This window comes from Sorex araneus, chromosome 10 (assembly GCF_027595985.1).
Source record: "Sorex araneus isolate mSorAra2 chromosome 10, mSorAra2.pri, whole genome shotgun sequence".
In the NCBI taxonomy this organism is placed as follows: domain Eukaryota; kingdom Metazoa; phylum Chordata; class Mammalia; order Eulipotyphla; family Soricidae; genus Sorex; species Sorex araneus.
The window spans coordinates 30,208,120-30,233,782 of NC_073311.1; the positions used below are offsets into that span (position 1 = coordinate 30,208,120).

A 25,663-nucleotide genomic window follows, 5' to 3' on the forward strand; every position below is an offset into this window, starting at 1 on the left:
TGGAATGGGTAAAAGCCCTGTGTGGGAATGATATTTTGCACCAAAATCTATAGGAAAATGTTATTATCTACACATTCTTAATAATATTTTTGTTAATTTAACTTAGAGAACCAAAACATGCTACCATTTCTCTTAACTACTTCAATGAACATGTTTAATTCTAACCAAAGCAAACACTTCATTATTGACACTTTTTGCCCCCCATTTTCATTTTTAATATACTCAATCATTTGTAAGAGGTTGGTTTACCTATTCTTTCATGGCAGTAAAAAATTAATTAGTCTTAGACTCATTAAAAAATGGCAGTGTTAGAGGCCAGAGAGATAGCCCTACAGGCTGAGCACATACTTTTTTTATGTGGGAGTCCTGGGTTTGATCCCTGACACTCATGGTACCCCAAGCACCACCGCTGGACACAGAACCCGGAGCAGTCCCTAAGCAATGTCATGTGAAGTCCCAGAAGAGAACAAAAAAACCCCAAAAATGTGGCAGTGTGGTGATAATCCAGAAGGTGATTTATACAAAATCCAGGAACATTTTGCTATCACTGTGTATACAAGCACAGTGCCAGTTGAAGTTATCACAGAGCCAGTTGAAGACTTAAGTTCTACCAAAGAGAAGCAAAACTGAATATAATTTATTATCTGAAGACTTCTGAGATAATTAAAATAATTTTTTAAAAGGCAAAACAGAATCATCAGATACATGGAACCAATTTCAAAGATGATTTCATGGTTTATGATATAGTTATGAGTTTTTCATGATTTATAAAGCATATTCAGAACACATCAGATAAAATAAGCAAAGATATATATGTATATATATATATATTTAATTTCAAAGCAGATATGACCGTTAATGCCCAAGCATCTAGCATCCAAAATAATATTCAGTATTTTTCTATTGTTTGTGCACTTAATTGAAATTCAGTGTTTTAAAAGTTGGAAATCCAAGTAACTCTCAATAAACTAATATATTTAGTTAGGCTGAACAAATTGCCCCTCACCTAGCATGCCAGATTTCATAACTTGCTGAATTTGTTTGAGTCTATTGATTAGGACGATGTCCTTGAGTGTTAAAACTCAGCTTTGAGAACAAAAGTACATTTATTGTACTTCCAATTCAAGCTCCTAAAACAGAATTTCCACATGCCTAAGAAAATTGAAACCACTAGTTAAATAAAGCAAACTATTAGACTGAGAAGTACCAATCTTCTTAGTCTCCACACAGCCTACACACATAACTTATATTAATTAACCTATATCTACTTCCCTCACAACAATCAGTATTACACATTGAGACAGGTTCTTTCAACAATTAAACTGACTTTAGTTTTATTACTAATTGATTGTACCATGTACTATCCAAGGGCCTAGTTAATGTAGCTTCCCAATGTGCACCTGGGTTGTATATTAGAAGAATGACTAGTATTTGAGAAATCACAGTACTTCAGAGAAGGAAGGGGTTGTAGAAATCACGTGGGCTCTTTGGTACAAAAAAGAGCAAAGGCCACTTACGGGAGTTGTATTTGCATTAGCTTTGAGCATAAGCTAAAAGCTAACTATACTAGAAATTCTTGGACTTTTGAAATCAAAGGAAAGGTAACAGTTTTTCATGCCCTTTTGTATCACTACATTGAAATGGTCATCTGATAGTATACATGGCGACAGTGCTGTCACATGGATTAAGATAGAATGAATTTGAATTCCTTTATGTGTATATGTACATTGATGATATAGTAAAAGAACCGTCATCAAAATACAAACCATAAAAAAAAATCATTCTCTGCATTTAGTCAAATATTCCTTTGACTCATTAAAACAATTGGCAAGGGGAACTCATATAATGTCTTACATGTTCTAGTTTCAAAAGCACAATGTCCATCTTGGGAATTCCTGCCAAGTTAACTCTTCATAAGATAAACGCTGTCACACATCTTAAATAGCAAACTGACATGCACAACTACATAAAGCTCTCTTTTTATTAATTCATAAATCTTAATTAATATAGAGTGCCTGATTTTAAATAAATGGATCCTTTAAACAGGTAATGGTGATTACACTATAAATAAAGTTTCCTGATTCTTTGTATCCTTGTAAAAGCCAAGTAACCTAGTTTTCAACACCCCTATTACCATATGGGTGTGGCTAACTAACCTTAGATACTAAATATAATTTATGTTTACTTTCTCCCGTGGCAGAAATGAAAAAGGGACTTTCATATATTCAGCAATTTCTTCCAAGTCCCTTTACTTAACTCTTAATAGTTTTAGAATATAAATGTTTCATAATATTATTTTGCAAGCAGAATTTCTATACTCTAGAGGTCAAGGGAAAAGACCAACTTCACCATGGATGCCACATGTCCTCCTCAGTGGCTGTCTCGCTGTTCAGTGGCCATAGCTTCTTCCTGTGATGACTCTTTCAAGAGTCTCCTCCATGGCAATCATCACTGTTCTAATTCTCTACTGGCTCCCCTGTATGGATAGATCCAGCCAATCATGCCCATTTGTCTAGTGGGAAATGGGTTAAGCCAGAAGAGACCAAGATCATATCCAGCTCATCAATCAGCTGCTACAAGGCTGCCAAGTCAATTCCAATCACTTTGATTCCACTCTTTACTATATGTACAATGGCTGATGCTATTGAGTTTTTTTTTTCTTTTCACTAGATCCCTTTGAGAAAAATGTATTATCCCCACAATCCAGGCTTACATCTACTTTGCAGAGACCAAAGTAACTAGAAACTGCAGGTTGTAACTGAAAATAAAGCTATGTGTTTTTTCAGCAATTAGACATTTCTGGAGGCATGCGAAATGGTGCGTGCAGTCTGTGACACGTGCTTTCTCCACCAACATCAGTTGCAAATTTGAAATGAAACAAGTCCCCCAGGTCCTTAAAATAAGAGTCCTGCTCCATGCAATTTCTTCTTTATAGATGATTAATTCAGTGCCAGTTTCACAGTAAAACACGTTGTTCCAATTTCTGAATCATCCATATACAGTCACGGGTAGCAAGAACAGAAAAAGATGCGGTCTGTCACTCCAGACAGAATATGAATTTGTTTAAAGCGGCTTCATTTATGAAGCAAACATGAACTGTTGCTGCCTAGAGAGGAGGAAAAAAAAGAGAGATTAAGGCATATCTACTTTCTGCCTGCCTTTTCATTCTCAATAGCTGATTCATAAGACTAGAGTATGAGTAATAGACTTACCATGTAGGAATCATTTGGCTTAAAGGAACTTGATAAATGTTTTCCTAGATGTGTGATCTCTTTATGATCTCTCTGGTTACACCATTATCCTAAATAACTTTATTATTAATTGCTTGCTTCTTCCTGTTAGAATGTAAGCTCCATGAAGACCTAAAACTTTGCCTACCAAGTACTGTCATAGCCCAACATTCAGAATGGGATCTGGCTCAAAAATAAATACCCACTCAACACCAATATTTTTGGAACCTAAGTGAATGAATGAATGAATGAATGAATGCATTGTGGCTTTCATACCTCTGGGCATATGGCCATTGATTTGTTTGTGGTAAGAGGGTTCTATCGCTTACCTAGCCATGGATTTCCCTAACAAATATTTGAGAAAGTTCAAAGTCAAGGGCAGTTCTAGAGAGTGAAGAAGGGAAAGTTGGGGCTGGAAGACTCAAGAAAGAGTGGGATTTGGAAACAGTAGGGAAGCTGGTCAGAGATCACCAATAACTTCTGACCACTGAGCATCACTACTATCTTGGCAGTTTAACCAAAGGGGTAGCAATCACTTCTCCCAACTGAGGAAGTAGTAACAGGAAGATCTCATTTTACTGTCAGCCAGAAAAACGAAAGACAAACGCTGGCATGACATCCTGACAAAGCCTCTGGGAGCTTCAGTTGGCCTCCACACAGCTTATTATACTTGTTGAAGCATGAAAGCCAGACTTCGTTTGAGTTCTTTGTTGCTGGAGTTAAGCCATTGAACTTTAGATTCAGCTTTTATATTGTTCAATGTTCAAGTTGAAATACTTCCATCTCCATTTTTTTAATCATTGATAGTACTTTTACACACTCTCTTCAATCTCAAGTCCTAAATAAGTGTAAATTTAGTTTTTATGTCCAAGTCAGTCCTTTTCCTCTAGTTTTGTCCTTATTAATAAATCCCAGAATCACATATCACTGGTTAAAAAGTAGTTATGGTTGTTTTATAGATGACATAAAATTCCATAGTATAAGATCAACAATATTTTATTGATATAAATATAATGTAATAAAATTGTATTATATGACAATCTATCAGAGACCTCTAGAAATTATAAAATCTGTGTTTAGAAAGCAGAATAAAATATTCCAAGAAAAGTAAAAAGAAAGTTTCAGGGAAACCAACATACATGGTAGATAGTTTGAAAATTAAGCTTGGTTAGAAATGTGAAAAGAAATGCAAAAAATCTAACTTTTTTATTAAAGGCTATGAATAAGTTGAAGTTATAAGCTTAATTATAGATAAGTAGGATTGTTATTCTTTTTTTTATTTTCCATGGGTTATTTAACAACAGCAAAATATATACTTAAAAGCTGACCACTGTTTTCTCATAGAGTAAAACTGCAATTTTTATAATGATAACCTGGATTCTTACAACTTCATGAACAAAGCAGGGTATTATTGTTCTCACATTATACTTGAAAAATTAGGGCCTAAAGAAAGTTGACTCATCTATGAACGTGCAACTAGTTAAATTTGTAAAACCAAGGTTTGAACCCAAATCTAATCCCTTCTAATCCTGTAGCTCATAATGTATTTACAAAAAGAGAACCCAAAAAGAAAACCTCCAAAGTTCCAGAAATTCTTAGGAAATGTTTGTTAGTACCACAGATCTTGTCACTTAGAAACCAGTCACTCCCATCTTGTGTACTAAATGACCAAACTTGACTTGAGCTCATCCAGGTTCCAGTCTAGTTTCTCTACTCTCAGATCTATTAGAAATTGCCAAAACATGTTTTTCTTCCATACATCTCTTTACCTGTCTAATTGTATTAAGGATTATTTTTTTTGAGACTGGAGATACAGTACAGTGGGCAAAACAGTATATCTTGCACATGGCTGACCTCACTTTCATCTGTGGTAACCCATATGTCCTCAGTACCCTTCCAGGAGTGATCCCTGAGCATAGCACCAGAAATAAGCTTTGAGAACCACTGGTTGTGACCCCCAAAATAAAAAACACAAGAATTATTTTCTGCCATTCTAGGGTAATTCAATAAACACTATTAAGTATCAACAAATTCAAACAGTCAACCAAACAGGATTTCTCTGAGACAAACTCATCCCTCTTCTAAGGTTTCAGTCAAAATTCTTTGCAGATGACTTCCAAATCCAAATTTATTATTTTATGAAGTTATAGGCTTTGGCTACCAATATTTCTCCTATTATCTACCTTTTATGGCACTGTTACTGATTTGTCCCTAGGTTCCAAATCATCTTTGAATTCTGCATTTTATGATAATCTTCACATCCCATGAGGTTTTCTGCCTTTTATGATAATCTTCACATCCCATGAGGTTTACTGATTTCTTTTAATGTAGTGTTTACAAAATGGCATATGATTTCCTGTTTATATGATCATAATCCTAATTCATGTCATCATTTTTTCTCATCTCTTGGAAAATTGGCCTCCAAAGTCGACTCTCTGACTCCAGTTCACCACTCCCGCACCCCAAACTGACCACACCAATATCTGATTATTTTCCTAAACCTTTGTGTTCATTGTATCACTCACATTTTTCTGAACCTTCATGAACTCCTTATATTAATAAATGCAAACCCTAGTCTTGGAATTCAAACCATTTTCTAAATGGATACCAACCTTTCCTTATCATTTTAACCCTTGTATGTAAATTCTTCTGGACTTCAAAGGTATAAATGACTGCATTATCCCTCTGATATTTTCAATAAAATTTTACCAATCATCAAAGACGTAGTTAAGTGTGGAAACTACATAGTTCGTTGTTTGTAGTGATTTCCCTCTTCCTTCCAACAGGGCAAGAACGTATGAGTCTGGATGGCCTGTATCAGTGTCTGGAGCTGAGGAAGCACCGCCTGTTCAACCACAGATGGTAGCCTTACTTTGATCTTTGATTGTATACCTCTTTTGTTGGTTTATAGACATTGTAAACATGAAGTTTCCTTTTAAAAGTACATTCTTAGGCATATGTCTTATTTCTTTTTGTAGGTTAAAAGCAATTTGGAAACAAAACTATGCAGTATTTCCTTTGTCCCTCTCGGAGAGCCTGGCAAGCTACAGAGAGTATCCCGCCCGCACAGCAGAGCCTGGCAAGCTACCCTGGCATACTCGGTACGCCAAAAACAGTAACAAATGACAGTCCTCATTCTCCTGACCCTGAAAGAACCCCCAATACTCCATCGGGCTACATTAGCACGAAACAGGGATGAATAGAAACATTACAGGTGCCTGCTCGAGCAAATCGATGAACAACGGGATGACAGTGATACAGTGAACTATGTTATAATACATTTTGCATCCAACAGTGCATTTACTGCAGTTTGCTGGAATCTCATTTATGAGAAGAATTGAAAGCAAAAATTTTCTACTTAATAGACTCAATCCATTTCTATAAAACTGTGCTACATATAAACCAATAAGTGATAGATTTGGTGGAGAGTGGACCTCATCAGAGAGATTATTCCTGACTTTGTGCTCAAGGTTTGCCTCTGGAAGTGCTCGGTGGGGAGAACGTGGGTGGTGTTGGGTATCTGAACCAGAGTTAATCCCATGCAAGGTCGACTTCCTGACTAACTTGCCTGTTTGGTTGTGACACAATGGTTACTCGACATACTTAAGTTACTTGAGTTTTTAACCTTATAAAAAAGTATTATTGGTATTTTCGTATTTGCTGCTAAATAACAGTTTTATCTTGGAAGAAACTTTTAAATAATTCTTTTAAATTTTGATCTCACATTATTATAATTCTGAGAGAATCATAAATTTAAACTTACAGGTCCAAGATAAAACCTAAACAATTTGTTTGGATGAAAAATATGAGAAACACATCTTCTCCCCACTAATAGCTTACAGTCTAAAGAAAGCTAGAAAGTGTACTGTGTACTACTGAGTCATATGAAAAGTAGAGAGCCAGCAAGAGATTACTTTCATTTGGGAAATTAGCTTTTGGAATATGATGGTAGAAGAAGAATCACTGAACTGAGAGAAAACTCTGCAAAGATGATAAATATAGTCAGAAAACAGAATACTCCTTCTTCATTTGCTCTATCATTTATTTGCATCTACTCCTCAATGCAACACTTCCCATTTCTAGTATTTCCTTTGTTTTAACAAGATACTACTACAAATTTTTGTTGGAATAACAACTATTATTATCATCCATATTTTTATTATTGAGCAGAACTTATTCTCATATTAAAATAAATAGCAAAGATCATATTGGATTGGAATTATAGCACAGCGGGTAGGGTGTTTGCCTTGCATGCAGCCGACTCAGGTTTGATTCCTCTGCCCCTCTCAGAGAGCCTGGCAAGCTACCGAGAGTATCCCATCCGTACAGCAGAAACTGGAAAGCTACCCATGGCATATTTGATATGCCCAAAACAGTAACAACAAGTCTCACGATGGAGATGTTACTGGTGCCCACTCGAGCAAATCGCTGAATAATGGGAGAACAGTGGTACAGTGCCACAGTGCCACTCCTCAATGATAGATGCATTTATTTCTAAGCAAACCATGGTTTCTAGATCATAGAATTCACTCATTTTGTGCATAAAATACTTTAAATTTAAAAAACATAAACTTGTTATTTCTCATACGACCATATTTCCCCTTCCTATCCAATTGATCCAAGTATGCAAATTAAGCAAGCAAAAATAAGAAAAAAATGAATCCTACTCTTAGAAAGATTCTAAGATTGCTTTATTGTGATAAAAACATTTAACATGAAATCTACCCTCAACACATTTTTTTAAAATTTGCTTTTTGAGGGGAACACAGCCAGAGGAAGTCAGGGATTTCTGGCTCAGTGGTCAAGGAACACTCCTGGTAGTGCCCAGGCAACCATACAGCGTCACAGATTGATCTCCAGCCACTTACATGCAAAAGACGGGGCATCTTGAGCTATCACCTACTTCTACCTCGACACATTTTAAAGTGTATAATCTAGCATTATCACCTATGCATGATATATGTAGATCTTTGACATCTATTCATCTTGGAGAGAAAAAAATCAAAGCAATTATCCCTTACATTTGATTAACTTTTCATTAAGGATCTATTTATTCACTCAGTTAACACTGACTGACTACCTACAAGACATAAGAAATAAGCAATAAACCTATGACCAGGCGGGCTTGAGTTTGGTCCTTGACTATTGCCTGACTAGTATATAGTAAGTGTAAGCCACTTGACTGCGGCTGCCTTAAAATGCCACAGTGAAAAACCACACAATTAAAGATCTGTGTGCCCAAACAGGAACCCAGTCATGCAATCCAAAACCAAACACTAGAGGACATTACATGAGCCTTAAAGACTCAATTAACCGTTTTATGTGTGGTTTGTGGATATCTGGCTTAGGGGAACTGAGACGGTCAAGAGCAAAGAAACAGTGAGGCTTGTATTGCAGCAGAAAGGCAGAGACATAGAAATAAGATTCTAGGAAAAAAAATACACATTTAATCTTGAGCAATGTCGCTCCAGATTAATAAAGAGTTGAGCAAAAGGTCTTTTCATTTTTTAATTTTTTTTCTTTTTTGGGTTAAACCCAGTGGATGCTCTGGTGTTGCTCCAGGCTCTGCACTCAGGAATTACTCCTGGCAGTGCTTGGGGGACCATATGGGATGCTGGGGATTGAGCCCGGGTCAGCCGCATGCAAGTGCCCTACCCACTGTACTATCACTCTGGCCCCAAAAGGTCTTTTTATTTTATGGGTTGTTTTTTTGTTGTTGTTGTTAGTTTGTTCGGGTAGGAAAAATTAACTTAAAGGCTAGGATGTAGAGGTGAAAAAAGAAACATTCATGCTTTGTAAACAGTGGCCAAGGGCAGGATAAAGTTATGAGTTAAAATATTAGAAAAATATGAGACATTGTTTCTATAACATGTTACTTTGGGATGTTGAAAATGGTGTGCCCCAAATAACCATAGCTGCTGAGGGGAGGTAAGACATTCTATGACCTAGTTTTTCTGGGAAGGTTCAAACTAGAGATCAGATCTCTGAATAAAGGGCAAAATTGTAGGGTAGGAGTATGGCATCAGAAAGGAATGGCAAGTTCAGTGCAGGTCACATGTGTAACAAGCTAGGGGTCAATGATTTGCGTGGTGGCAAACGTAGGAAGTCAGAGAAAAGTGAAGAGTGGAAGAGTAGAACATTCACTGCAAAACACGTGCTTTTATTCCAAAAGGAGTAAAAGAAGTAACAGCCTGTAGTAGAAGTGAGAAGAGCATATTTCAATGTTGGATGGAGTTGGCATCACTGGGGGTGCTTTCCCAACGGTGCCTACAATTCGGGAGTGGGAAAGTGACAGATGAGGAGATTTGAACATCAATACTATGGTCCACACTGTTTACTCTCCTTCCTTGGACCTGCCTAATACCAATAAGCATCTGTCCCAACTTTATCTCCAGTGCGACTCTGGCTCTAGAATGTGATGATGCATATTTGTTACCTGTCCCATGGGGAGTGGCAATTCAACCTTGACAGTTTTCCTCTCCTGGATTGCTCAGGTTTTTATTTTGTTGTTGTTACGGTTCTTTTCCTGCTTTTCTTCCATTTATGGGCCATACCCAGCTGTGCTCAGAATTGCTGGCTCTATGCTCAGGGATCATTCCTAGTAATACTTGGGAACCATATGTGGTGATAGGGATGAAACTCTGGCCGGCCACATGCAAGGCAAGTGCCTTCCCCACTGTCATATGTCTCTAGCTCCTGCTAGCACTGTAGCACTGTCGTCCGTTGTTCATCGATTTGCTCAAGCGGGCACTAGTAACGTCTCCATTGTGAGTCTTGTTGTTACTGTTTTTGACATATTGAATATGCCATGAAGAGCTTGCCAGGCTCTGCCGTGTGGGTAGGATACTATCAGTAGCTTGCTGGGCTCTTCGAGAAGGACAGAGGGATCGAACCCAGGTTGGCTGGTCGGCCGCTTGCAAGGCAAACACCCTACCCTCTGTGTTATCGCTCTTGTTACAATATTTTAAATCATTCTTTTAGTTTATTGGATCACACCTAGTGGTCCTCAGGGATGCTTCTGTGTTCTGGGGTTACTCCTGACAGTGCTCAAGGAAACATCTATGGTGCTGGCGACTGAACTGGGGTTGACAGAGGACAAGGAAAGTGCCTTAACTTTTCTACTATCTTTCTGGCTCCCTTTTTCTTTCATTAAAAAAGACAGGGGCTGCAGTGATAGCACAGTGGGTAGGGTGTTTGCCTTGCACACAGCCAACCGGGTTCGAATCCCAGCATCCCATATGGTCCCCTGAGCACTGCCAAGGGTAACCCCTGTGCATTGCAGGGTGTGACCCAAAAAGCAAAAAAAAAAAAGGCAGATAGATATTTTTAGTTATCACTCATTTATACATAAAAACAAATGGCATGTATTTTCTAGCATGTTATAGCAGCCATGCCTAATTAACATTTCATTCTTTATCAGTATTTTATTTTCGTCATAAATCTCTCTATTCCCCTTGTCTCACTTTGTTTTCTGGTTCCAAAAATAGTTAACACTCAATGGTTAATTTTTGTGTCTCTCTTATAGAAGATAAATCCACTAGTCAGAAATAGGTCTGCTTGCCTTTCAAAACTTGAGAACAAACAATGAATTAGATATGCACAATCCCGTTATGTAACAGGTTCAGTTAGCACACTGCCATCAGCCTACTAGGATTCTTCACAAATGCTGTTTCTAAATTTTGGTGCCTATCATGCTGTCTTGCTACAATGTTCAGCTTGAATTCTGAAAACTTACCAATGCACGACAGTAACAGTGTTGATAAAAGCCACAACTACACTTCTTGAAACTCTCTCTCTTTTTCTTGCAACATACTGAAAAACAAGGGGAAAAAAGGCTCATTTGATTTGGACAATGATCTGGGCATTGTCAAAGGCAGCTTCATTGTAAATACAATAGCCAAAGTTGAGAGAGGGCTTTGCTTTCATAAGGAAAGTGGGAATTACTTTCCTCAAGAGTTTTCCCAAGTATTAAAAACAAATTCTCTATGCATATATACACATACTTAAATTCTTACATGCCTCTTACTTGTGTAATCTGTATGCACACAGGTGGCAGCAACTCAGTTAAGAATCAACAGGGTCAGGGATGAAGATAACTACAACTGCTAAAGAATGAGGCAAGCCTGGAAAGAAAGTCAATATATCTTGGGAACAACAAGGGGAAGAAGGAAAATGAACTAACACTCCTTTTCAAAGCTCTGTTACCAGGCATCTGTGCAAGATTCTGTTGCTATAGAAATAAAACATAAAAAAGAGATGACAATTTTAATATCTAGGAAGGGTCACAAAGGCAAGTAAAGGTAGTCTGCAAGGAAACAGACATGTGGGGTTGAAGAAAGAGTAAGAGTTCAGAAAGTTAGATAAATACTTGGGAAGCACTGGGAGCTGCTATTAAGAAAGTGGGCAATTGCCATTTCTCTAGACTGTGAACTAAGCAATAGCCCCACGCCAGCCGAGAAGAGGAAATATCTCTCTTTCCCGGTTGTTTCCCATTTTCAGGGAGAAACTTGGCATAGCGTCCGAGGCTTGGGAAGGGGGATGAGGGGGAAAAAAAAAGGGAAAGGAAAAAGAAAAAAAAAGAGTTATGTACTTGGAACAGTGGGGCTACATATCTCTTCATTCTAAGCAATGGAAAACTAATTATCAAATGCTTCCTTGGTAGTAGGGCTGTCTTTCTTGGGGGGAAACTCCAACAACAATAGTGAGTTTTGTGTTGAAATATGGAATGTAATCAAGGTAAAGAGAAAATGAAGTGAAATTCATCAGTTATACAGTTGGGGGTTGGGGGGCAGGGGTGGGAGGTATACTTGGGTTTTTGGTGGTGGAATATGGGCACTGGTGAAGGGATGGATGTTTGAATATTGTATAACTGAGACATAAGCCTGAGAACTTTGTAACTTTCCACATGGTGATTCAATAAAAAAAAATTTTAAAAAAAAGAAAGTGTGAAGTGTGCAATTCAGAGCAGCCGTCCATGATGAGAAATGGCAAGGTGAAGCTTATAGATGCAGACATTTAGCAAGACAAAAATACCTTATCTCATTGTCCTCTTCATTAATCTGTATATTTTCAACGGTCCTTGTAAGATTTGGTTGTTTCTTCTGGAAAAAAGAACGATTATAGCATATGTAAATATATCAATGGAAGGTACAATGTTTAGTAGATCTAATTTTCACTTTTTTGTTGTTGGCTTTGGACTACATTTGGAAATGCCTGAGGCTATTGCCACACTGTGCTAGGGTTTCATTCCCAGTGGTGCTGGAAGGACCATATGGTACAAACCTGGCATGAAACCAGGAATTTTCACATGCAAAGCAGCACTCCAGACCTTTAAGCCATTTCTTGGTCCATAAACTTTTAATCTTTAGGCCAATAACTCCAAAAAAAAAATTAGTAGGTATCATGTTAAATACTTTTGAAATAAAAAAATGATACAAAGACTATACAGTTTTACACTTGACATTTGGGGGATATAAGAGCTGAGAAAGTAAGAAACTAAAAAATGTAATTGGTAATCAATCTCAAATTTAAAAGGCATTTTAAAAACCTGCATCATAATAACTTGGAACATTTAAAAATTTTACATAATTTTTAATAGGAAGAGAAAAGTTGAAATCTGAAATAGCAGATAATACAAATGTCAACTCCATTTGGTTTTAAGTATGGGATATGACTTTTAGCTTAGGTGTTTCTTCATGCTATTAAAACCAGTTTTCAAGCCTTAAGTTCCATTCTAAGCTAGTGAAATTTACTCCAGGGTGTAATGAGAAATGAAAAGAGAGATATCTTTTTGAAGAACTACATTTTAGCGATGGTAGAACTTAAAATACCTTGTAATTTTCTTGGTAAATGCTTTCTCAGAAAATGTATGTAAGTATAAATAAACAATAAAAGCTCATAGAGTTTTTGGTCAATTAATGGGGAAAGGCAATACGTACCTTCCAGTATAAAGCTCCAAAAGCAAACCCAATTGCAAGAGAAAAGAATGCTGGCAAGGCCATGGCTGCCCATTGAAGGTTGGCATCTTCAGAGAAATTTGGTCCCTTCCCTGTAATTTAAAGACAGTGATGAATAGTATACCCAGACTTAAGGTGTTGCTCTTATGCTGTGGTTGTGCCCAACTGTTCCGTAATGTGCTTCATCTATGCCTGAATAAAGTATGTGAAATACTATTTTTCTGTTCAAAACTGTTTTGGGATGGTGACACAAATTCATGTAATCCACAGTAGATAAGTAAGTTGGAAAAAAAAAAAACAAAGAAAGAGAAAGAGGAAGGAAGGAAGGAAGGAAGGAAGGAAGGAAGGAAGGAAGGAAGGAAGGAAGGAAGGAAGGAAGGAAGGAAGGAGGGAGGGAGGGAGGGAGGGAGGGAGGGAGGGAGGGAGGGAGGGAGGGAGGGAGGGAGGGAGAGAAAGGAACAGAGAGAAAATCCACAGATAGAAGGTTATTGAACTTGGTGAAATGTTCAGACACAATGAACAGAGACTTGATGTACTCCTGGGAGGAAAATTAATTATACCACATCAAGCAAATCCATTGGCTATGCCTTTTCCTTTGAATATTTTCATTTTCTCTATATCTTGATGAGAAATTTTAAAACCCAAGTCAAGCGTATGTATGTTTTCAAGTTATATTTCGTCTGCCAAAATATGAAGTCCTTCTTGCTTGTATTATAGTAAGGTTACTTATAGGTGCCTCATGCTTAGAACTCTGATATTTATTTCTTTATCACATCTTTGGCACATACTTACTGGAGGCCAGCTGGTACCTGGTACTGTGATACGAACTAAAGGTTTGATTATTTTTTTTCACTTTCAATGTTAGTAAAGGCAGGTGTTAAGGTATAAGGCAGGTATAAGGATATTTTGAACACTTTTGGTCCTGCTTTACTCTTCCTTGAGCAGAATGATTCAAGAATTAAAACACAGCTCCCCACCACTGTTTCTGTTCCCAACAGAAAGCTTAACATTTGCACAGGTTTTTTCCCCTCTTTTTCATACAAGGAACAACTTAGGTACTTGGAAACATCAACACACATGTACAAAAATTTGTAAAAACTAAATTTTTAGTTTCCTTTCTTTAGTAATAAATTTAGAAATTACACAATTTTGGCAACTATGTAGTCAAAATGCAAATTGAGGAATATGACTGCTTTGGCAATATTTTGCAATGATATTAGGGCTATCATGTCAACAGTTGGTTAAATAGTCACCTATTTAACATGTAAAATATATAAAGTACAAAACATGAAAACACATCACTGTCTATGCAGAAACATGCACACAGGAAAAATAAGGCAGCAGATTTATTCTGAGGGGTAGAAAACAAACCCTATATACAGTAGTGATAAGAACTGCCCATTTCCCATGTTTTATAATAGGAAAGTAGGAATTTCACTAATTCTATGATCCCTGTGTTTCAAAAAAAGTTCTAGTAATAGTTTATATATGCTGATATATATGTATGTATGTTTTTGTTTTGGATCAGGAGCAGTTAATGGTGCATGCATAGTATAAAGGCAGAGGAACCAGGTCTTTAAATGGAGTTTTCTATTCACACAGCACTGTAGCACACTGTAGCACTGAAGCACTGTTGTCCTGTTGTTTAGTGATTTGCTTGAGTGGGCACCAGTAATGTCTCCTTTGTGAGACTTGTTGTTACTGTTTTTGTCATATCAAGTACGCCACAGGTAGCTTGCCAGGCTCTGCTGTGTAGGCAGGATACTCTCAGTAGCTTGCCAGGCTCTCCCAGAGGGATGGAGGAATTGAGCCCAGGTTGGCCTCATGCAAACGCACTACCTACTGTCTCTTGAGTTAAATCCTGAAGATCCACTCCACATCCTACATTCACAGAGGAAATATGTTTTAGGCATCATAAGTTGGAACTCAGTGAAATGTTCTCACACCAAAATAAGACTGAGTTAAAAATTAGATTTGGCACAATTAAATAATTCTAGTATTACAATAAAGTAGCTATTTTGAGTTTATATGAGATTATATGTGGTAGTCTGTTATGGAGCTACCATTTATAGAATAACCTACTGTGAGAATAGGAACTCAGAGATACTAGCAATTTCCATAATGTTATGACTCTTTATTACATTTCCTAGAAATATTTTGACTATTAAAGTTTAAATTCTCCTCCTTGTCACTCCCATCCTGTCTGTTGAAATTGCTGACTCACTGAAGATTCAACCAGATGACCTCTATCATGGGCCCTCACTAAAGCATACAGAGACAATATTCAAAACCAATTTATATTTGTCTCCAAATCCCACTGGCAGGCTAACAAGCTGGGACAGTGCTATGGAGTATTCCATTACACTTTGGTAAAAAGTGTCCAGGATTCAAAACACCCAGCACCCTGTTCTTTCTGTTCTCTCCAGAAGCCAAATCTTGAGTTGTTCTGATCAGAGGAAAGACTACAACCACAAGCAACAAGCAGAAGGAGCTTACGAGAGCAGCGATTTTCACCATAGGTCCTTAGATCTACACTGGTCCTTAGGGTAAAAAGGTCAAAAACCACTGGACCAAAGAGTGAGGCATTCTGGAATTCCCCAACTCAACATCTTTCTCCCATGGGGACAGTTCCCAAGAGAACGTCTTCAAGTTATGCTGGAGGGGAGATCCAAGGATGGTTCACCTCACTCTCCCTTTTTAACATTTTAACTTTAAAAGTTCCACCCTAGCATAGAAAGTCCTGGAACTGGACTAACAACTGTAGATGACGAGCTTGCAGGCGATGCTCTTCAGCAGGAAAGTGCCCTAGTAAAGGCTGCCTAGAGATGGGTCCCAGGAACTAAATGTCTCCTCTTCTATGGGTCAGCTACCAATCTCTCTTGTCAATGCAAAAGGTTTACCAGAAAGGCCTCCAATGCTATTTCCATCCTTCTCATAAAGAGAGAAAAATGGTGCCATCAGCTTGGACCAGGGGCTGACCCCTAACACCACTGCCACCCATGAGGGATCAATATATTTTTAATTGCATGCCTCGAAGATCATATGAGCACTACCTAAAACCTAAGCCCAAGTCAGCCAAAAAAAAAGCTTTGCTTTTATGTAAATATTACCCACAGGAACCTTGTGTGGCAGGGGGAGCTCATCTGGACAAGATCTGAGTTAATCCCAAATTCCTCAGTTGTTATTCTGTTAATTGTATCTTATTATTATAAAATAATTTTAGTAGAAACTGACTTATTTACTTTGACTAATACCCAACATCTGTATAAATAAAGAATGCTCACAACACATCACACACACACACACACACACATACACACACTGTGCTGTGTTGTGATTTCTTGAGGTCCTTTCAGACCAAATCTTTTTCTGAACACCATAGCTATGAACCTGGATCTTGCTAGAATGGGGATATGAATCCAGGTAGTTTAATTCAAGACTGTATTTTTGTTCTGTTTTTAGGACTATGCCAGGCTGTGCTCAGGGATCACTCCTAGTAAGCTTGGGGGACTACATGGGGTATCAGGAATGAAAGCCACGTCAGCTATGTGCAAGACAAGCACCCAACCAGCTGGACTATCACTCCAGCCCTTTAAAACTGTATTTTAGAAGATCTGTAAGGTTATATCTAAGTAAGGTCTTCTTTCCATATGATTTAAATACCATCTGCAAAAATATCAACTTTAAACATTTTTTAAAATGTCCTTTTAGCATAGTATAAAAGATGTTACTTTGAAAATATAATTTCCGGTAGACAACTTGTATATTTTTATAATATCCCATAACTCTTCTATATACAATCCATCTCTGAAATATTCTCTGCATATGGTCTTTCATCCAGAAGAGTTACTTTTTAAACTCTTATCTTTGATAGCTTTACATGTTTTCTCCTAATTTCCTTCACTCTACTTCTCAAAAAAAACCCTCTTTTATTTTATAGATGAAATATGTACATGCTTCTACTATCATGAATATAATGTACTATGTTATGAGTATTTTAGTATTTAATTAGCCTCTCATGAGAACAAAGCTCAATGAAAAGTAGTTTTCTGCATATGTATCAGTGTGCCATATTCATGAGTGACACCACTTGTCCAAGAATAGAAGAAAAGTAAAAGCAAGACTGGTCAATGACTTTGCAATTAAACAAAGTACCTTCAGATTTAGAGGCATACAGACGAGACAGCTGTTGAACATTCAGTTTGTATTTTAAAACACAGAGAAGTAACTTTACAGATGAGTTTTTCAACTAAAATACTTATTAGACACATTATTTGTGGCAATTATTTTCAGTGATTACCCATCAGGCAACATATGACTATCATCAGGAGAGAGGACCAGCACACAGGGAGGTCAAGACTGTTTTGATTTTCTGACTGAGAAGTCCTTTCAGGCTGAGACATGGAAGAGAGAATCACTAGGGCTCAGCATTCTCACTTAAAGAATCCGAAATGGAATTTGGGGAGATATTTCACAGGCTGGAGCTCATGCATTGCATGCACAAGGTCCTGGTTTGATGCGACACTATATGCCCCTACCTTAACAGCACTGAGTTAAGTGGCCCCTGGGCACCTTTGGATGATTTTTTCCCCACCCCAGCAAGAAAGGAATTAGAATAAGACATTGAAGTTTAAGGTTCTTGACATTGCAAAGATGTGTAGATGGGACAAGGTTATATCTCTTTGTGTGTGTGTGTGTGTGTGTGTGTGTGTGTGTGTGTGTTCAGGGGTGGAGGACTGTTGTGTAGAGAAGAAGCAGCTGAAATCACTGGGGGAATCTCCCTAAGTTGGTAGTTGAATAAGGTTCACATGCACAGGGACAAACTGTAATACATAGCCATTAAGAATGATTTGAACAGAGACCTTGTTTGTCATTCAGAGACAAGCAAAAATGGAGGAACTAAGGTTAGGGATAGAGCTTCAGTGAAAAAGTTCATGCTCTGTATGCATTAGGTTCTGACTAAATCCCTGGCACCCCCAGCCTCACTCCAGACATACACACACATAAGAATGAAGGGACTTCCTTAGCATTTGAGAGATTATGTCATATGATATCCACCTTAGAAAGGAGATCATGAAAAATTTTTAAAAGACGAAAAATATTCTTCCTAATCCAAGAACGTTTAATAACAAACCTGTGAAAGAAGGTACTGAAGGTACTGATCCACGAATAGCCAAATTGCTTATAAGAACCAAATTCAACATACAAAATCTTCATACTTGACAACATACTACTCATGCTATCTAGCATATATTTTAAAATTATTAGTCATCAGAAGGGAAACAGTTCATAATAAAAATGAGACAAAATCAGACAGTAAAGCCAACCCTGAGATGAAATGCATATTGATATTAGGAAATAAGATCTTTAGGATAGCTATAATATCTCTATCCAAAGATCAAAAAGAAAGTAATTTCATAAAGAGTATGTGGATAGAAAATCTCAGCAGAAAAATATACAAAGAATCAAATGGAAATCTGACAATGCATAGAATCCAACACATAAAATGTATAATATCGTGAACAAATATGAGATACTCTATGGGATTTAGGTAATACTTTTGTGTCCTTGTAGATTTATTAGTTGTATGAAATTAGCTACCCTGGTGTGGGAAGTTGGTCACACAGGAGGCCACACATGTAGAGGGAGAGAGAAATTTTTTGTGGGAAATTTCTGTAGCTTCCTTTCAATCTTGCTGTGACCCTTAAGCTGCTCTTTAAAAGGCTTAATTTAAAATATTTCAATGTTTAGAAAAACTTACTGGATGAAAAATATGAGTTAGAGAAGGCAGAAGAAAGGAATTTAGAGCCAGCAAGCTAGCACAGGGGTTAAGACTCTTTCATATGGCTAGCTCTGGATTGATCTCAGGCATTGCATATGTGCCCCACAATGTCATTAATGCTCCTTAAGCACCATGAAGTATGGTCCAGAAACATAAAACAAAATAAAGAATTAAGGGAAAACATAAGCACTTATGTTTTTCATTTTGAGGAATAGATAAAAGAGATTTAAAAAAACTGAACATAGAGGCTGAAAGAGATAGAGTGGGTAAAGAACATGCCTTCCACGTGGCCAGCCTGGGTTCGATATTCAAGATCCCATATAGCTCCCCAAGCACCGCCAGGAGTAATTGCTGAATGTAGAGTCAAGAGTAACCTGGGTTACATAAGCAATGCTGGGTATGGCCCCAAACAAACAGCAACAGCAAAAACGCTGAACATAACCACTGTGAAGTGTGATACACTATGAAACATCCAAAGTGATTAGTGTCACAGACGGAGGGGGAACTTAATTCAAATTAAAAAAAATGAAAAAGATATGGCTGAAATATTTCCAAATTTTGCAGAAAGTTAAACTGAAAGAACTAAGAGGGATGACAAGTGACAAGAAAGATAAACGCAAACAAAACCCCCTCTTGGAGCTGGAGCGATAGCACGGCAGGTAGAGCGTTTGCCTTGCATGTGGCCAACCTGGGTTCAATTCCCAGCATCCCATATGGTCCCCCGAGCACTGCCAGGTGTAAATCCTGAGTTCAGAGCCAGGAGTAACCCCTGAGCATCGCCGGGTGTAACCCAAAAAGAAAAACAAACAAACAAAAACCCTCTTAAGCATATCTTAATTAAATTGTTTAGCAGAAAAAAGTTTTGAAAGAAGGCAGGAGAAAAATGAACCAGCACATACACAGAAAAACACAATGCAAATGTTAGCTGCCCTTCGTTCAGAAACATCAGAAGGTAGACAATGACTGAAAGAAGAAAGTTTGTTAACCCAGAAAGACATATCCAGTAAAAGTACCAACTAGACTGAAGACAATGACAAGTTTAAAAAAAATGCAAAGCTCAACCATTTTGATCAATGCTATATAATGAGTCTCAAAACATGCCAAAAGAGAGACTGTATGCTCTTTGACAAAAAGTTTAGAAACATGATATCTAGAAAAACCACATTGCATCGCATCAGTCTACTTTTACTCATGAGTTTAAGAAATTGCAAGGAAAAATTTAAAATAGCTTTAAAGAAATGGTAAGAAAAATACAACAGTCAAGATGTGTGAGATAGTCCAATTAAAACCTTTAAATCCTCCTCCTCCTCCTTTTCCTCCTCTTCCGCCTCTTTCTCCTCCTCTTCCTCCTCCTCCTCTTCTTCCCCTTGCTCTTTCTCTTCCTCCTTTTCATCCTCCCTCCTCATCCTCCCTTCTTTTCTTCTTCATCCTCCCCCTTTTCTTCTTCTTTTTCTTCTTCTTCTTCTTCTTCTTCTTCTTCTTCTTCTTCTTCTTCTTCTTCTTCTTCTTCTTCTTCTTCTTCTTCTTCTTCTTCTTCTTCTTCTTCTTCTTCTTCTTCCTCTTCTTCCTCTCCTTCTTTTCTCCTTCTTGTTCTTTCTTCCTCTTCCTCCTCCTCCTCCTCCTCCTTTTCTCTTCTTTCTTCTTTTATTTGTGGGCTACACCAGGAATTCTTAGGACTCACTCCTGGCTCTTCATTCAGGGATCACCCCTGGTGGGATTCAGGGGATCACAGATGATAAGAAGTGTTCGGGATCCATCCCAGGTCAAAAGCATGCAAGGCAAATTCCCTACCCAATCTACTATTGCTCCAGCACTACCCCTCCCCTCCTTTAAATTCTATCAGAAAAAGAGTGCTTTAAAACCTGTGATCTATTTTTCCTACATTAATAACATTGGAAGCAAGAAAAGTAGAGCAAATTAAACCAAAAGTAGAAGAAAGAAAATTAAGAGTAAAAATCAATCAAATATAAATATAAATAAGAGGCTGTAAAATGCTTCTTTGATAATATCAATAAACTCGTTAGCAAGGAAAAAACCTTAATTGAATAACACATTTAAAGTCCCTTTTCAAAACTTTATAGATCTGATGTGTTATGTTATTAGGAATTTTAAATTCTAGCTGTCATGAGACTCAAGGTTCAGAATATATGGAAATCCAATAACTTCTTAAAGCACTTTGCCTGGACTTGAAAAGAGGAATAAAAGATTCCTAAAAATTTAGTTTTTGAGCAAAGAAACTTTTTTCCTGCAATATGTAATGTAGTAAAATAACAATATATTTTCAAACAAATGACAGTAAATAAAGAATTATTACCAAACTGAAAAAAATTCCTTGGAATTTGATGCAACTAACATTTGTCTTTTCCATCTGAAAGCTTCATGTTTTTGTCAAGCAAATTTTACATGAACTATATTTTAATGCTACAAAGAATCAAATCATATTTCTAAAAGTAATTCCATGCCTTATTTAAAATAATCTTAGCAGAACATGTATTGACTTAATTCTCTAAACATTATCTCAAGCTGCAGGGAAACCCATTTCTAGATCCCTAATATTTAATTTCCCAAAAGATCATACCAGGAAGAACTATAACAGAATCATATTAATAATAATCATTTAAAAAGTTGCCTTTAAAGCCCATGCAATACTCCTATAGATGCTAATTGGAGCCATGCATGCATTAAATCAGATACATGTACTTACTATTACTGCTACTGCTGTCATTCCTAAGAGAGCTGGCTGCAACAGGGGGTAACATAAATGGTTTTGTGACACTGACTCTGGAATCTAAATAGAAAGCAATAATGTGTCAGTGTTGCATTGTCGAGTTACATAAATTACAGAGTTCCCAAAAGGCGAAGTGCAATATCAGAGCATGCTCCAGGTCTCCTCCCAGATCTAGGTTACTCAGTTCCTATTTATTTCATCCTGGTCCCTATTCTATTTTTTACTAAAAACTTCACCACAGTAACCTTGGAGGACAAAGATTCTTTGCCTGGAATTATTAATAGTCACAAATAATACAAAGCATTGGCAATCAATCATTAAAAAAAAATCATGAAATTTAGACTTTGTGTTATAAAGACCCGGTGAGGGGAAGAAGATTCTAAAGATAGAGTAATCAGTGAGGATGAGAATTCATGGTTAGTGTTAGACCCTGAAGGAAAAGACTTGAGAAGGGGACATTAAGAAGACTGAAAGTAAAGATAATATAATTTGTTCATCATAAGCAAATATCAAATTAAGAAAAAAAGAGCAATTATCCCATTATTATTTACTCACACAATTCCTTAATTTGAAAATAATAAATGTTGATTAGATTTCAAAATCAGTAACTCTATTACCATTATTTCTTTCATGTCATTGACATTTGCTTTCATGTTAGACATGCAAACAGACATACCTCTTTCTCTACCTACACATATGTTTGCGTCAGATAGAGTCTTACCTACACATAAATGATTCATGCTTGCTTTTTATATTTTAATTATAAATGACTATTATTACCTTTTTCAGGACTCGATGTTGAAGAAAACACACATTCACTAGTTTTAGATGTCACCATCTCCAAGTCCTTGAAGGCATCAATGGATTTATTAAAAATTCTAAAGAATTCTGCAGGAGTAAACTTCCTGGTTTCTCGGCTCTTCAATGACTTTTTTATAATCTAGAAGAAAATAAGGTTATACTTTTCAATCTACAAACTTCACTGCTCACAATGTATTAGACTATAAATGTGTCCTTCAATGATTGAAATAAAACTAACAATAATTCTCCTAACACACATAATTCAAATTGATTCTATTGATTCTACAAACAATGATCTTACCTAATTCAGTCTAAGCTTCAATAATTAATAAAAGGAAAGGAATGGTAATGGCCATGGGGATAAAGTAAAGTGACTGGCATAACAATCACATTAACAATTTCATCCTCCCTTCCTTCCTTCCCTTCCTCTTTACCTCCTTCCCTCCCTCCTCCCTTGCTCAGTGAGATGTCTAAGGAAGGGCCTCACACATGCAAGGTAGTGCTCTATGATGGAGCTACATCATCAGCTAGAGACATAGTTCCTTATAGGTTATCAAGAAAATGATATTCATTTTAATAAACCAAAGGCTTATAATAATTAAAATAATAAAAATGGTGATACTAAATATTGGTTAGCACACAGCTATGGGGACTTGTATATATTGATAGAATAATGTAAAGTGAAATATTTGTTATTATATAGTTAAGCTGGACGTATAACCATCCTATAACCCAGAAATATCACACCAACGTAAGGAGTATGTGAAATCCTTGCATTTAAATACCACAGGCACATCTCTTAAAAACAGTATTTCTTATTTACTTTAGCTGTGCCAAGGATTGAAACTAGGGCCTCACACATGCATGGTAAGTGCCCTATTGCTGAGTTATGTCTTCAGCTCTTAGCAGTGGTGTTTATAAAACAAATAATCAACAGGAGAATGACAATAAATAGTAGCATATTCAACCAAAAGAATATTCTGTAAGTGGTGAAACTTGGAGAGCAGTGTACACAATATGTTTATAAGCATATTGTTGAGTGAAATAACTAAATTAACAAATTGGAAGTATGATTCATTTTTATAAAGTCTCACAAATGAATCAAAGCTATACTTAAGGAATTCATAGATCACAGTTACCTTTAAAAGCAGCTAATAAATGTTAAAACCCTAGGTAACACTTGTCATGTAGTTCTCTATATTACATTATACTTTATAGATAACATCATGATATATATCTGTATATAACTCAATCTCTAATACAATTGAGAAATCAATACTACATTATATTAATTACTGGGTACCAAGCAAAGTGATATAACTTGTAAATGAATATTCTTTGGTATTTGAAATATTTGTCCTAACATCCTCATTTACTGAGCATACTATGTCCTGTAAGTAGTGAACACACTGCTGTTTGCTGACACATTCCTTAACTGAAATAACCTACTTTTTTTGTGACTTCTCCTTACCCAATGTCCTCAGCATAGTATATGTATGAATATGATATCAGAAGAGATGTTAACCATAAAAGAGTTATTAATTATATATTTCTGATTCAGAAATTAAAAAGTAAAACAAGAGATGTGATAATATAGAGCAATTAAGTTAATTAGCATGATAAGACTCCTAGATTTGGAGAACACAAAAGGGACAGAAGCTGGATCTTAAAAGAGTAGCTGGAATTTGGACAAGGATAAAGGGGTTGGGGACAACATTACTGACTTATGTCTAAAACCTTGAGGTTTAAACTTCGAGAAGACCACAAGCTAAACTTTAACTTGTAAACTCTATGCAAAGCCTGTTTCCTAAAATGCAGTGTTATAAAACAATAACTAAACAGACAAAATAAGTTAATAAGATTCTTAGTCAGAAGTGTGCTTTCATTGTGAATTATTTACCATAACCTCATGTGATGGAGTTTTTCACTTATTCCCATTTTAGGCTTAAAGAAAATGAGCAGAGAAGGGTTATGTTGACAGGCTAACTAGTGACAGAATCGAACTTCAAGGATTTTCTCTTGGGCTCAGAGGCACACTGCTTCTTCAGTATGCTTCCAACCTAAAGAACTGCTTCATCAATATCCTGAAGTTGGTGATACATACTCATCAAATTACTTGGAGACACCAAAATGCCCTTCTTTTTTGTGATACGGTTGCTATAGATAATGGGTTCAGTGAAAGTGCTCATCATACACAATTCTTCATTTAAAGAGAAACATCTGAAAACTAATAAGAAGGTTATGAAAGTGTCACTTAGCAAATTAAAGATATCACCAGGGAAGTTTTTACTCATGGTGTGAATAAACTTGATTTCCATATGAAATAATGACATTTAGGTCCTAATATACATTTCAAATTGCAAACACCTATTTTCTGTCTTCCTCTTAATCTTTTCTTTTTCCTTTCTTTCTTCTTTTTTGTGGTGGTGCTAGAGATTCAATGATTGAACCCAGTTTTCATACATATAAGGCACACACTTTGCTGCTAAGCTGTCTCTCCAGTCCTAAAGAACATTTTAAAATGATATGAATATAGGTTTGAAAAAATATGAATCACACAAGATGCCTTCACCCCATACCCACCAAACATCTAGTAAATCCCAATAAATATTACCTTAAGTGAAGTGTCTTCCACGCACATCACAAGGTCATCCACTATTTTCACAAGTTTGTTTATGATAGAATAATTACTCAAGCCTTCAGAAATAGCTGAAAACTTGTCCAGAAGATCAGTCAAACTGGTTGACAACTGTTCCACCATCTCGCTTATCCAACAATGACTAGGCTGCAAGAAATCGAAAGAAAGGACAATAAAGCTTCTATTTTAAGTACAATAAACTCAGAGCACCCTTCAAAGTCATCTGTGACTCAGGCATTGACTGCTGGACAATGGATTTCCTTATGTCTAAACAGGTCAGTTCTTGTGTTTTAACAAAAAATCTCACATCCTGTTTCAAAAGATATGACTACATAAAGATCAGAAGGAAGCACTCACTGATGGTAAAGATTTAGCTCTTCCATGGACGTAAATCAAGAGAAGAAAGAGACACTCTTACCCTTGACAATGTCCAAGTATTCTTGGAATGTAATTCTATAGCAGGTTGTTTATTTTTTACTCACTGTGTACTTAAAGGAGCTGTAAACAGAGAGGGTTACAAAAATTTAA

General features: G+C 36.7%; 1 protein-coding gene across 2 annotated transcripts in view; it reads right to left on the bottom strand.

The window, feature by feature from the left end:
* Positions 1-711: 711 nt before the first annotated feature.
* The window catches only part of KITLG (KIT ligand), an 86,712-nt gene continuing 61,760 nt past the window's right edge, over positions 712-25,663 (bottom strand). Inside the window, exons 4-10 of one of the 2 annotated variants that reach the window (XM_004602721.2) lie at positions 25,112-25,282; positions 22,477-22,636; positions 21,673-21,756; positions 13,169-13,278; positions 12,264-12,331; positions 10,966-11,042; positions 712-3,106 (exon numbers count right to left, since the gene is read on the bottom strand). In XM_004602721.2, the coding sequence (XP_004602778.1) occupies positions 11,003-11,042; positions 12,264-12,331; positions 13,169-13,278; positions 21,673-21,756; positions 22,477-22,636; positions 25,112-25,282 (633 nt within the window). In that variant the 3' untranslated portion in view covers positions 712-3,106; positions 10,966-11,002. The remainder of the gene's footprint in view (positions 3,107-10,965; positions 11,043-12,263; positions 12,332-13,168; positions 13,279-21,672; positions 21,757-22,476; positions 22,637-25,111; positions 25,283-25,663) is intronic. The other variant, XM_004602724.2, reaches the window with a different exon arrangement.